At 41.3% G+C, this 14705-nt stretch overlaps 1 protein-coding gene across 1 annotated transcript; it reads right to left on the bottom strand.

Annotated features, from left to right (window-relative positions):
* Positions 1-430: 430 nt before the first annotated feature.
* Positions 431-13327, bottom strand: ACTR8 (actin related protein 8). The gene is made up of 13 exons (XM_032290218.1): positions 13108-13327; positions 11071-11241; positions 9341-9451; positions 8636-8740; positions 8205-8378; positions 7587-7680; positions 7224-7356; positions 5514-5667; positions 4357-4452; positions 3691-3831; positions 2530-2794; positions 1591-1754; positions 431-798 (listed from the first exon to the last, which is right to left on the bottom strand). Exons 1-13 carry the CDS (start codon positions 13228-13230, stop codon positions 655-657), a joined length of 1875 nt encoding a protein of 624 aa, XP_032146109.1. The 5' UTR covers positions 13231-13327; the 3' UTR covers positions 431-654.
* Between the last annotated feature and the right edge of the window lie 1378 nt (positions 13328-14705).

Below are 14705 nucleotides of genomic sequence, written 5' to 3' on the forward strand. Positions count from 1 at the left end.
CATGCAAAAAAAAATCATTGTTTTTAAGATAACAAAAGTAGGGAATACACAATCTTTACCTTTGGAAACAGGACTTGAATGGGTCCCATTTTTTTTTTTTTCTGTAATCCAACAGAAAATGGAAAAAAAAAAACAACCAAAACTTTTCCCCCTATTTGGGATTCTAAGAGGACACGAGTCATGTCGTAAGTGCATTTAACTCAAGACAACATTAGATCCTAATGAAACACTAGACAAGGGAGAAAATGGCATGAGTGGACGGTTCTCCCTCATGACACACTACCCCTGATAGCCATCCACACGAGGCTGCCTGCTGATGAGACTCACGAACCAACTTAAATGAAGGGCTTCACCACATAAGAACCTTCAATAGCAACTTTTTCATCACTGGGGAGTTTATGAGACCCTGAGAGAGGACAAGAGAGTTTACAACTGAAGAATGAGTTCCTATTTATTCTCAAATGCCCTGACTAAACTGCTCAAAAGCACTGTATAATTTGAAACCAATGTCATGTCCCCAACATAAAGTTGAAATTTGTTTACTGTCCATGACACTTAAGCATCTACATCAATAAATTACAAAACATATATTCTGTAAGTCTTTTATACCAAGAACCTTGTTTTTGGTCTTTGATGGTGACATTTCCTCCCCATTTACCACACAAAAGCAGCCCGCTCTCGTAACATGCGGACACCAAAGCGCTGCCACTCTCGCTGATAAATCCACAGCTCCTGTGTTGTATCCAAACAAGCCAACACTGCCCCTCCTTTCCATGCAATCAGCCGGGGGTCCATGTCCTAGAGAAGGGATGAAGACATTTCAGCCTCATTTACTTGAATGTGGGACCAAGAAAAATCCCTGTTGAGTCAATACTTAATAAACCAGGCTTACTAATACATCCTGTATTAAAGACAGTAGGACTTAAGAACTACAATCATGTTTGTTTCAATAGCCAAGAAAACCTTTAAATTTTTATAACTAAAGACGCTACTGTTTACTACTATTGCGCAAATACCCAGGTCCAGTAAACAGGAACATAAAGAAATGACTTATTTCTAAGTTTGAGTGGAATAAATAGACCACCACAATCCCTCCCTTAGGATTAGAAATATGAACATTTCCAGGAATTGTCAGTGAGACTTAATAAAACGTACACATAATCTATTTATCAATTCCTGGGTTTCTCTTTCTTTTCAAGAAGTTCAAACCAAAAAAGATATTTAAAGATTATCTGGTCCAGGAGCCAGGAGTAGATCTTTAATATAAAGAAGAGATTAAAATGGAGCTGTTCTGGCTGGCAGGGCACGAGAGCAGTTGGTCCTCCCCTTCCCCAACCTGGTCCTTTAACAAAGGTGCAATTCAGTCACGCTAGTTTGGGGAGCATGGCAGGGGAAAGGAGCAGAAAACCCGTACCTTAGGCCAGAGTTCCTTCCACCACTTCTATGGCTTGCTGAAATTAATTTTTCCACTTGCCCTAAACCCTCAAGAACTCCTCAGACACAAGCCCACGCCTCCCAGGATTTGATCTGTCCACATAGGAGGCTGGTTTCATTTGCATACAGTTGAACATGCACCAAGAAACAACCTACCTTAGGCCTTGTGATCACATCCACATTTTCAATAATTCGCCTGAACGACGGTGGCATTTTGTTGAGAATTCTGTGCTGCAGAAATTCTTGAGCTTTATGAAACATCAAACCACCTCCCACCACTAGGATGGAGCTGTACATCTTCTTTTTGGTATCATCAGATGCTGAAAAGACAGTGACACCCTCCATGCTTCTTTTCCACATCCATAATTCTAGGCCAAGCCACCACCTCTTGCTTTGGGAAGTGCAATAGGCTTCTCAAAGATCTCCCTCTAGCCCACCCTCCACACTGCAGCCAGAGGAACCCTGCAAAACACAAATGTGGGTGTGTTACCATGCCACTGCAATCCTACTTGTAGGATTAGGATCAAAATCTTTAAAGGGACCTACAAAGTCTACTGTGGGTGGTCCTCACCTGATTCTCTGACCTTATCTCACACCCTGCTTCTCAGCCACACTGGTCTTCACAGGCTTCTTCCTCTGCCCCATCTGTGACTGCTAACTGCCCCCTTTCATCCCTGACATCTCTCTCAAGAAGTACCTTCCTCAAGGAAGTTTACCCTGCCTCCCCCCTTCCATACCACCCCCTAGTAAGTGAAGTTTCTATATAAAATTCTGCAAATTATTACACAAATGTGAAATTACCACTGGCAGGTGCTACAAAGTTGCACTGAAGGGCACTGACTATTTAATAGTATTCTGCCAGTGGTAATTTCACACTTATGTAATAATGTGACTTATTTTGCTCTCTTCCACTAGGCTATAAACCCATTCTACTTCATTAATGTATTCCCAACACCTGGCAATGCAAGCCAAGTAGGTGCTTGATCATTTTTCAATGAATATGTTACACTGCACAAGTACATTCCAGACTCAACCAATTCATTTCACTGGTGTCTTGTTTCACTACTATCCCCCGGTCTCCCCAGATGTGCTTACAACAGCAGTCTATGCTATGAAGGATGGCTTTATCCAGGCCCAGGGCTTTCCCTTCAAACAGCGAGATGGCAGTCTTCCTGGACATCAGTGCAGTGAGGGCCTCCTCGGAATCGTTGCCGGCCATTAGGCCATCTCCCTGTGAGGACCCTAAATCTACCTCCTGGCAATGGAGTCTTTCTGGAAGATCAGAGGACTGGCCACGAAGATCCCCTTCAAATCCAATAGGCTTGGATGCAGACTTTCGGTCAGCAGTAGCTTTTGCAGACTTTAAATCAAAAGGAAAACCAAATAGGTGGTATTACTACAACAGAACACTGTTGATGTTGTCTAGTTAGATTCCTCCCTACCCTCCTACTATGCGCTCCTATAAAACAAAAGTCACCACTGCAATACAATAACTGCCCAGCACCCATTCCCAGGTAACTTAGTAATGAGAGACGGTGCACAGATGACGATCCTCTGACCATTCCAAAGCAGTCTCTGGTAGGCAGGGTAGCTCTCAGAACCTTATCATCACTGGTTAGATTTTAAAAGTGAAATGCCAGTGCAAACAGACTTTCTTCCCCATACCCTGAGTTTTTAAGTGGAGAATTCTAGTGGGATTCATGGGCCATGACTGTTAAGGAATTCTTACTTTAAGATCCTATCTGTCTGCTTCATGCTTGCCTCTGGGCAGGAACAAAGACTAGAAAAATCTAGTCTCCATCATGAGCTGGTGCTGTTTCATTAGTAGTCAACACCTTCAATTTGTGCCCCTGTACCAGACATCGTATTATGGGGATCTGCTTTCAACAAAGGAATTCAGCTCTTTGGCTGTGCCACGCACCTTTCACAAAATTAAGTAATAGGTGAGATTTTAATGAAAATACTACTGGAAGAAATATTCAGAAGTAAATAATGTAAGTAAATGATATACATCAAAAGGAAAGTGTCATTAACTTTTAAATGTATGGACTAGCATTCAGAAAATTGATGTTTGCTGAATAGAGAAATCAATCTTCCAGATTTTAAAATCAGACTTCTGTTCATCTATAATTCTAAAAGCTATATCAGTGTTAGTGTGCTGGAAGATTGCACTGACTGCAATGGCCTATTAACTCTGCACAGATTTCTCCCTTCAGGGACAAAACTCTCTCTTCTTCTACCAGAATTGCTACGGACCTGTTCTTGCTTGCTCTGTGTGGCCAGCAGGTAATGTTCATCATGAGGATCCTCAGGATCGCCCTGAGATCTGTGCTGCAAAGTCGTCATTTTCTGTCCAACAATTCCAAAAGTTGCTGGGTAAAACAAAGCCATTGGAGCCTGTGCACGGAAGGAAAAGAGTGATCAACAAAAGATACTGCCTCCTAAAAAAAACTGATCCACTGAATTCTGTTCTAAAAACAAAACTGGCTGATCAGATTCTCTAAGTTAGGCTGGGCAGTGTTTAGTTGTTGTTTAATTCCCTTTTGGGAGTCACATTGTTTCTCTGGTGTACCACAGGCCAGAAAACTCACTCATCACCCAACTAGATGGGTGATATGTCACCATATGAGAGAAATCTCAAAGCAAATATAAAGTACCTCATCATCTACTTCATAATTTCTTAATAAGAATGATACCTTTCTCTCTAAATAACAACTCATCATATAGTGGCTAACTAGAAAGATGTTCTTCAGATCCATTCTAGTCTATACTCTACCAGTGGCTTAAATATTGGTTCAGTGGATAATCTACAACCAGTTGACATTCTGATTTCACAGTGTTTCCAGCAAGTGCATATTCCCTCAGTTTGACTGGCCTGGATAACTTTCTTTGTACCCATGGAAATATACACCTATAAGTTACCTGGAGTTTTTCATCTCCTAATCGAAATTGGTAAAGCAGGGCAGGAGAATCAGGATGTCGAATCTGAAACTCATGGTCCTGAAGCCCAGAGATGTCCTGATTCCAGGAAAATATGCTGTCAGTGAATCAGTAAGAATGCATGTAAACTCTTCAAATTATGCTTCAGCCTCCCCAACATCTAAATATCACCTATAAAAAAGTCCATGTTGGCCAGGCGCAGTGGTTCACACCTGTAATCCCAGCACTTTGAGAGGCCGAGGCAGGCGGATCACGAGGTCAGGAGTTTGAGACCAGCCTGGCCAATCTAGTGAAACCCCGTCTCTACTAAAAATACAAAAATTAGCTGGGCGTAGTGGTGTAGCACCTACAGTCCCAGCTATTTGGGAGGCTGAGGCAGGAGAATAGCTTGAACCTGGAATGCAGAGGTTTCAATGAGCTGAGACCACAACACAGCACTCCAGCCTGGGGGACAGAGTGAGACTCCATCAAAGAAAAAGCCCCACCTACAACTTTGTACCACTCTCACTGTAACTTAATAAAACAGGAATTCAGCTGTACTTTGTTTCCCTATTTAACATTTCTGGAATTTCTACTGTTTGCATTGTTTTCTCCATTATCAATATACATTAGTACAAACGACCCAAATCAATAAGCAAATTCCCTCAGTAACTGGGAAATTTACAGTATTTTTATATTTCCCCAATTTTTAAAAATTTAGAATATTACCTGAAACAGGTAAAAACAAGTCTAAAACAAAAAAGAAGATAGAAATCCACATATAGCAATGATTGATTAAATATTGTCTACCAATACTAAGGAATTGCTTCAAATTACAACATTTAATAAAATGTCTGTGCTTACATATTTACCTGCTATACTCCTTACACCTAAAGGTTTATCTTCATCTTTTATCAGAATGAGAGAGAAATTTGCTAAATTGTGTTTCCTAAAACAATCAAACTGTTTTCCAGAGCCTGAGGACACATCTTCACTGCTCTGACCTTAGCAAAAAACTCACTCCTGAACGGCTTTAGCTTCAAGGCTTTATCTTGGATTGAAAGGGGTAGTGTAATGCTGTTACATTTTTAAGTATCTTTTAAATCTCTTAAGTTTTTCCTAGAAACAAAAATAATCAGCAATATTGATTCTGCTCCCACCTGATCTAAATGACAAAAAGTTTCTTTAAGATGTTGCAGAAGAAGACAATCCATTTTATTTGTTAACTGGCATTCTCTGTAAGGGAACCCAGCTCGCTGCATTAGCCAGTAAAAACATCTTGACACATCAGATCCTCCATATGCCAGACAAAGCCTAAAGTTAGGAGAAAAGGGTAGATGGTTAATCTATTGGTTAAGAAGAGGAAAAGGTCTTTGCACCATTAAGGGCCAGTCACAGTGGTTCCTGCCTATAATCCCAGCACTTTGGGAGGCCAAGATGGGCAGATCACTTGAGGCCAGGAGTTTGAGACCAGCCTGGCCAATAAGGCAAAACCCTGTCTCTACTAAAAATACAAAAATTAGCCGAGCATGGTGGTGCACACTGTAATTCAGCTACTCGGGAGGCTAAGGCACAAGAATCACTTGAACCCAGGAGGCAGATGTTGCAGTAAGCCACAATCACGCCACTGCACTACAGCCTAGATGAGAGTGAGATTCTATCTAAAAAAGAAAAAAAACCAAGGCAAAACCCCACAAAAAACAAATCTATTAAACACAGTGATATACAGCAAGTTTCAAGAAATGTTTGTTGAAAGGACAGAGTGAATGGATGGAAGGGAGAAAGGGAACTTTAGCAAAAACCAGTGGAGGGGCACCTAAAGTAGTGATGATGTTTGCAAAATGTATCTGAGAAACACAATACTTACTATTAAATCCAGCTCACTTCCAAGTCAGTATGTGTTTATCATACGACAGCTGTTTGCTGGTCTACACTCACTAGCATATAAGGATGGCAGGCAATGACAATATAAGACAAACTTATGGGAGAAAAGCTTAGAGAAAGCTGTCTACTAATTGAAGGTTTCTACAATTTGGGAAGACAACTGCTATACTATTTTATTGGTAGGAAACCTGGGTTCAGCATTTTCTCCATACTTTGAGAACCATTAGCACTGGATATTTTAACAACGCATGAGCCAAAATAACTCAAAATGGATTTTAGGATGTACTGGAACTTGGGGTGGGAGGCAGCAATTTCTCATGGACAATTTAGGGCCTCTTTTAAAGACTCAAACTACTTAACTGTGGAGGACGGAAAGAATGAAAGCATCCTGAGGGGCAGGAAGAAGCTCTCTCTGGAGCACACAATGCTGCAAGAGAACCCATACTTGCATTACCTGAGTGTGCTTATGGCTGTCTGGCTTGCCTGCTGAAGGACAAGCTGCAAATCTGGTCCTGATAGTTATTCTCTTTTCCTGTCTATCATCATAAAGTCACACACTGAACACCACTATGACAAAAAATGCAGATATTCAAAAGGCTAGCCAGAGAATTCTGAAAAATCTATTCTCTCCTATAGGACTTGCCTAAATAAAGCTCTGCAATAACGGAGTGATTAGTAGCTCTATGCCAAACCACAGCTAAAGACATGAAGCTACCGTTTACACTTCCACTATGCGAAAGCACACAAAACATACCAAGACTTTCAGGGGCTGCTGATGTAAATCCATATTAAGGAGTTTCAATGGGAAGGGTAAAATCATTTTGTTTTAGCTTTGCTAGAATTTGCACTTCCATAATCTTGCTGGTTTCCTATGCAGACTTTTGAATATATGCTAATCATTTTTAACTTGTGATTTTTTGTTATTTACGGTTGAAAAGATTATGAGGGAAGAGGGAATAGGGAATGCCACCTTCCAAGTTTCTTACCGAGTGTTCCGATGAGACACCCCATCCTCCACACAGCACACGCTTGTCTTCTGGTCCCCAACGTCTACAATACATGTGCTGCTTAAGCCACTTCCATAGGTGGCACACACAGACTCCTGATGGACCACAATCCCTGCAAAAAAAAAAAAAAAAAAGCAGAGTAGTCATTAGCTGCAGAGCAGTAAAGATCCCAAAACAGATAATCAACTGAAGTGGGGAGCCTAGGGACCTCTGGGCAGAGCGTCTGAGAAACACTCATCTTTTCAGAATAAGCATTTAAATAAGTCAGTACATTAGATTAACTCTGTTACAAAAGAAAAATAATTCCATTTAAAATAGGTTTCACTGGGATATCAGACATACCTGAAAAACCCATCTTCATTAGTATCATATTCACTAGTTCCTTCACATGCTGTTTATTATAGATATCAGGAATTAATAAGATACATCTGTAATACTAAAAAGAAAAACAAAGAAGAAAAGATAAAAGGGTTAACACTTAAGTCTAGTTAGGTCAAATTCACCAAGCTTCTTTAGACAGACTTCCCTTCGAAGGAGTAGTAGCTATGGTTACACACCCAGAATAAACGCTCAAACCTCTGTGCTATCCTCTGGGTTTTGTAAAGAAAAAGAAAATGCTCAAGTGTTTTGTTTTTTTTTTTTTTTTCTTGAAATTATTAAAAACTTATAAAATGAAAAGACAAGTGATGTGTCAACAGGTCCAAAGAGGAGACATAAAAATGAGCAAGCTTGCTGATCTGAGTCATAGAGAGAGACACCAAAGAAACAGAGAAGAAAAAAAAAAGGCACCAGAAGGGAATTAAGTGAAGAAGAAAAGACATCCTTATGCCACCAAGATCCTCACCCTGAAAGCCAAGAATGCTTCAAGAAGGACACTATATTACGAACAACTCAGTAACGTGTACTTTTATTGACGAAGAATATTAAAAACAATCCAAATAACTGAGAATTTTAGCTCACCTTTAAATCTTTCAGTGGGATTTCCAAGTATTTTTGTATTGCATGAGACCATATTACTTCAATATCTGCCAGAACAGCTGTAAGAGAGCCCCCAGGGCCTGGGTGAATATTTAACTGACCTCTCCTGATAGGCCAGTGAATATTGTAACAATCAAGTGGATTAACATACAAGGCCTAGAAAAGGAGGACAGAGGTGAGTGCATGGTTAAAACTTTTCTCTCAAGGTTTTCTGGATTCATATCCAAAAATTGAACTAACATTTGCTGAATGTTAGAAATGTTGAGAGTGAAGCAGGGAGGTGTGACTATCTGGTCCTCAAAGTAGGGTTACAGAATGCTAGGAAACAACTAGAACTGGGTGGCAATGTAAGTGAATTTTACGAGGAGGATCAGGATCCTCTTCTTTCAATCTATTGTAAAGAAATTTCTTACCTCTTCTCCTACTAAATACTCAGGGTGATGAGATGTGTTTGTCCACTTATTTCCCGAACAGTGATCTAAAATTGCAGGTCGCATCTGTTTATTGTATGAGCGTGCCTGAAAAGAAAAACCATCAAAAAACAATCTGAATTTATACAAGGTAGGGGCAACATAAGGGACTCCTTTTCTTCTCTCTCACACACTAGATACATTGGCAAATTTTGATCATACATATTTGGGAAAACATTGACTGGTTGCAAAAGGATTCTCTTGTCCTTTTCTACAATCTTGATTTTTTTCCCAATTTTAACACAGGCTGTGATTCACAGCCAGTCCAAAATTAACACTAGACTGTGCCTAAAGCTGAATTCAAATTTATATGTAATACAGACTCATGTTCATTCCTATCATATTGGTTTATCATATGAAATTGAAGAATGTAGTAAGAACAGTTTCCCACCAAGATCCTGAAATTACACCTTCTCAGGTAAAGTATAAACTTCCGTCAACTTGCCTACCACCACCTTATAAATTATGTGGCTTGCCTAAGCATTGATAACACTGACTCAGGTATTCTGTAAGTAGTTATGAGGGGTTTTTCTTCCTTTTTAAGGAACTCCCATCTCGTATTTGCATAGTGATATAGGAAGAACATGGGAATGATATTATGATAGAAATAGTGGTGATACAAGAATAAATCTGAAGAAGTGATCAAACCTGTTCAGGGGACACAGGAATGCGTCTTGTACCATTGGACATCTTTTTAGACCATATTGCTTGATCCACCATTTTAAGTCCATTCTGCCTTTGTTCATTACTTTCTGGTTTCTGGGGGAAAAAAATAAAAGATGAGCAGTATAAAAGATTTAATGAGAAGAGAAAGCAATTCAAAAACTACTAATTTAATCCATCCTTAGGAAATGCTCCTTCATCAACAAGTAGCATTTCCCTAATCTTTATCATATGTGCTACTTTTTTTTTTTTAATTGCATTTTAGGTTTTGGGTTACATGTGAAGAACATGCAAGATTGTTGCATAGGTACACACATGGCAGCGTGATTTGCTGCCTTCCTCCCCTTCACCTATATCTGGCATTTCTACTTTTAAGAATTCCCTCCAGCCTGGGCAACATGGCAAAATACCATCTCTACAAAATATACAAGAAATTAGCTGGGTGAGGTGGCACAGGCCTGTGGTCCCAGCTACTTGGGTGACTAAGGTGGGAGGACTGCTTGAGCCCAGGAGATGGAGGTTGCAATGAGCCAAGATCGCACTGACTATTCTCCAGCCTGAAGAAGAGAGCAAAATCCTGTCTCCAAAAAAAAAAAAAGAATTCCCAGAAATCTTTTATTATAAATAAGTCAAAAGCAGCCCTCGCTATAAACCAACTATAATTTCCAAGTGATTTTTCATAAAATTTCTCACAGCACTAATCACAGCATACCGACTTCATATTTACAAAGTACTTCAGAGACTCTGCCATACAATTATATAATGCTTATGTTTACAATTTGACAATGTCACATTCCTTCATGTTGATCAGCAAGTATTCTCATTATAAAGATGTCCATAAATATCTTTATAGAACTGTTTTTTTGATTTTTATTCCTTAAACGTATTTCCTAAAGTAGAATTATAAGATCCAAAGATAAATAATTAAGTGTAGACTCTTATATCAGCAAGAGTCTACGCTTATTAATAAGTGTCTACTTATTATATTAAGAGTCTATACTGAATAATAAGCTTAAACTTATTATTCACTTTAAGCTTACAACTCAACTTTTGTAGAGTCTGCTGGTTATACTAAAAAAATGAAACCCTAAGGCCTACTATCAGAATTAAAGAAACTTTACATTCCCAAAACTATCCTTGACTTGAAACTTCAAAGTAAAAAGTGGATTATGATGTAATATATAGATTTATCACTGATCACAAAGAATTTCCTGATAATAACCAACTGCAACACAGGATAACGTAAATGCTTACTGCAGGGAAATTTTTTTTTTGCCTTTAAATTATGGTTAATCTAAGACCATAATAAGTGCTTATTGCAACAATTTAATTTGCTAATGGATTGAAAATAAGAGTTTGACTTATTGACTTAAACTCTAAGTATCTGGAAGAGATACTTACAGTTTAAGTACCTCTTAACCAGTAAGTTTAAACCTGTCAACAAGGACCTGAATGTATCACTTTGAGTGACAATTTTGTGTCTTCCATTATAGATCACCTTCATCAACACTCAATTCACCCTGAAAGATTTACTTTTGTTGTAATTCTTTACATCTAAATTCACTAGCTCCGATGAAAAACGAGTGACATTATTATTTTAAAACACAGCAAAGCTATGAAGATGTTTCTGCAAGATTCTGGTGTACTTAAGTCTCTAAGCCCTCCCAGGTAAACAACCTTAGGCTTTCTCTCTAGGTCCTCTATTTTTGACTTACATTTAGTCCCTCCCTTAGAAGCCAGTTGTCCTTGTACAAGGGCTGCCCTTGTTGTTTGTGTCTTCGTGCAATGACGTGAGGAATGCTGGCAGGAAGAGTGTCTGTGGCTCGACCAATCCTTAAAGTTGTTGAACCTGGATGTATGACAATGATGAAGTTGCTCTGGATTTGCTGCAGATATAAAACATACATATGTGACCTTAGTAAATTATATGCAGGTAACAAAGTTAAACAACATACATATAACAAGCTAAACTAAGAAGTTGGCTCAAAGGTATCAAAATAATTCAGTAAAGGGAGTTCTTTGAGAAGTTATCTAATTCTTCCTCTCCACCTAAACACAAACTCACTGTTTATTATGTTCCCTTAACCTGAGTCATAGTATATAGCTCAACAAATATTTGTTTCAATGAATGAAGCCAAAATTATCCACTATAAATTAACATACAGTTATTGAGCATTTATGTGACTGAAGAATTGTTGCTATAGAATCTGGGCCCAGGCTCTGAATTCACAGATGTGTGTGCAAATTCAGAAGGCCACTCCCTTGCTCTGGAAGAAGTTCTTAACTCACAGTTACTGTGAGGATTAAATGAGTTAATCATGTAACTCAGAGCTGGGCCACAGGAAGCATTCAAGGAATGCTGGCTCTTAATAAAGCCTTTCAAGGTGATCCACTGCCTTCACAAGAGGTCAGACACTGTGGCTTACATGACCCTCATGATATGGCCCCTGCTAAGATCTCCACTCCTCTTAACTCCAGACATCCTAATCCACTGGCTGTGCCTCCAACACTTCATATCTTCTCTTGGCACAAGTCTCTTCCACACTGTTCTTCCTCCCTGAGATTCCCCCCTCCCTGTGGCTAGCTCCTAATCACCTTCAGGTCTCTCTTCAGATGTCACCTCCTTTGAGGAAACCCTCCCTGTCAGGGATGGAGGAGGTACTTGCTTGAGGGCCCAATACTTTCCTCTGCACAAGACCATTCCATGCCATGCTCTGATACCTGTTGTCCTATGTCCAAGTGTGAGCTCTCCCCTCCTAATCACCCCCGACAGAGTGGGAGAAACCTAACGGGAGGGATCGAGCAAGGCCCTTACAGACCAGACTGTCCAAGCAGCCTTCTCAACCAGATGGATGGAGAGACCAGGCCTGTGCAATACTAATGGCCACTCCGGGGTTACTGTGTGCCAGGCACCGTCACACTAGTGATAGCTAACTAGCTGCCCTACTAGTTAGGTATTATCCCAAATCCATCTCCTGGTGAGGAAGCCGGCTCAGAGATGTCCTACATGAAGTTCCAAGCAATTTATGCCTCCTTATTTCTTATGTGAATTGTACACTGCCGTTGCCCGTTTTTCTACATGAATGCTGTGTTTTAGTTACTGATCGGTAGGGGTGTGTGTGCATGTATACGTCTAAGGTCCTTTGCCAGGCATGCTACTGCAAATACTTTTTTCTGATTAGTTTGGTCTAATCGGGTTGTTTTTGATACACAAGTTCTTAATATCTATTCAGACAAACGTACATCAATTCCTTGCTTTTAAGCTTGTAATGACTTCCATTATCTGAAATTTCCTTAACAAGCGAAAAAGCCTGAACCTCCGAACTATTCCTTAACAACTACAGGCTGACACTCCCAGTGAACCAGCCTCGTGCTAAACTCCATCTGCCACCATTTAAGCCTCAAGGCAACTTGCGAGGTGGGAGGTATCGCCGTGGTCTTTTTACGGTCGGGGAAGCTGGGGCCAGAGCTCGGGCCCGAGCGAACACAGCCAGCCGGTGGGGCAGGAGGGCGGGAGGTCGGAGCAGATTCCCTGCGGGGGCTCCGCCTGATACCTGGCGCTCCGCGCTTCCTAGTCCTCGACGTCCCGGCGCGCCACGACCCGGAAAGGAACGACCACCTCCGCACTCCCCACCAGGGCTGGGGCCTGTAGGGGGGACCCGAAGCCTCCCGCCGCCTCCAGCCCCCTGGCCGGCAGCGGAGGACCCAAGCTAGGCTACAGGGTTTTAACCCAAACCCGCCCCGAGCTGCACCTCCTGCAGCGACTCCGGCACAAGCGCGGGCACGATGGGGCGCTTCACGCCGCGTTGCTCCTTCTCCTTCTCCCCGCCCTTCTCCTTCCCGTTCTCCGTGTCACCCTTCTCAGCCTGGGTCATCTTGGCCGCCGACACCTACAAAACTCTTGCCTCAGCAACTGAGCCAGGACTGCCGGGAACGGCCACCACGCAGGCGCACGGCTGGCTGCCCACAGTCAAGATGGCCGCCGCGGAGTCGCCCCAGAGGGCTCCGGAAAGGCTGGGGCGTGGCTGCCCGGAGCCGGGGTCGGAACAGGGTGTGCTTGCGGGTTGGGTGGGTGTTTCTGTGATTAGTCCTGGCTGTAGGATGCTAGCAACATAGTACACATAGCTTTTTGAGCGCCTAGCGGGGGTCGGCCGATAACCAGCATCTTATTTCGTTCTCACAGGTGTCTGTGCTCCTGGCTTCCCAGATCCACATGTACTCTTAGTTTTTCTTGTATGTCCTCGTGTTCTGCCCAGCTTCTGATGTTGGGGTTAGGTCTCCTCCAGACACACTCCTTGGGTGACTACCCAGTTTTCTAGCTTTAACAATGAAGATGGCTCCCAAATATACATGTCCAGGCTGAACCTCTCTGAGATGCGGACTGATAACCAGTGCCTCTTGGTCTCCATCTGGATTGACCACAAGGCACTGCAAACTTAAATATGTCCAAAATGGAATTCATGATTCCCTCCCCTCTTTCACCATCTCAGTAGATGTCATTTTGATTCTTCATTTGTCCACAGCTTCTGCATCCAATCCGTCAGTAAATCCTGCAGTCTCTCAAGTAGATCTTGAATTCGTCCACTTCTCCAATCCCAAGCCACTACCATCTCACCTGGATGACTACAACAGCCTCTTAACTTGAATTCCTTGTCCTGTCACCATATGATCTGTTCTTATATAGTTGCCCACATGTTGTTTTAAAATACGTAGTTAAGACAATAAATACTATGTACCCTGTACTCCACTTAGTAAGACTTATCTCAAAATTTAGACGTCACTTATGCTTTAAACTCTAATGGTTTCCCTTTTCTCAAGGAACAGGATCTAACCACCTAAAGACCATATCTAGTTCTTGCTATATTTCTAATTTCACCTCACACTGCTCTCCCCATTCCTTGGCATTTCCAGCTACACTTACCCTTCTGACATGCCAAGCCCTTCCCATCATCAGGCTGTTGCACTTGCTGTTCATTTTGCTTTGGATGCTCTTCCCTCGGCTGACTCATTCTCACCTCCTAAATCAAATGTCACCTCAGGCCTTTTGCCGTTAACCTCTCATCATCCTATTTCCTTTGAAGCATGAAGCATTAGTCTGTAATTACCTTGCCTGCTCACTTACGGTCTCCACACTGGAATGTAAGCTCTGAGACTTTATTTGCCAGTTATCTTCAGTACAGGTAGGTGCCCATAAGCATGTGTTGACTAAATACTAAATAAAGAACTCTTTGAGATAAAAATTTAATCCCCATTTTACAGGTAAGCTGAGATAAAATGGCATTACCCACTCAAGATCATATTGAGTAGCAATGACAAGTGTTAAGCACAAGTACTCAAGAGCCCGTGTTTC

The sequence above is a fragment of the Sapajus apella genome, unplaced genomic scaffold, assembly GCF_009761245.1.
Source record: "Sapajus apella isolate SASKATOON/1434 unplaced genomic scaffold, GSC_monkey_1.0 scaffold23, whole genome shotgun sequence".
Taxonomy (NCBI): domain Eukaryota; kingdom Metazoa; phylum Chordata; class Mammalia; order Primates; family Cebidae; genus Sapajus; species Sapajus apella.

Excerpts from the sequence above, each read along its gene's own strand:
- ACTR8 (XM_032290218.1), bottom strand. The coding sequence starts at position 13,230 with ATGACCCAGGCTGAGAAGGGTGACACGGAGAACGGGAAGGAGAAGGGC. Across the intron at positions 5,668-7,223 it reads GTGTCTCATCGGAACACTCG|GCTTTGTCTGGCATATGGAG; the intron begins GTAAGAAACTTG and ends TCCTAACTTTAG. Across the intron at positions 799-1,590 it reads ATGTGATCACAAGGCCTAAG|GACATGGACCCCCGGCTGAT; the intron begins GTAGGTTGTTTC and ends TCCCTTCTCTAG.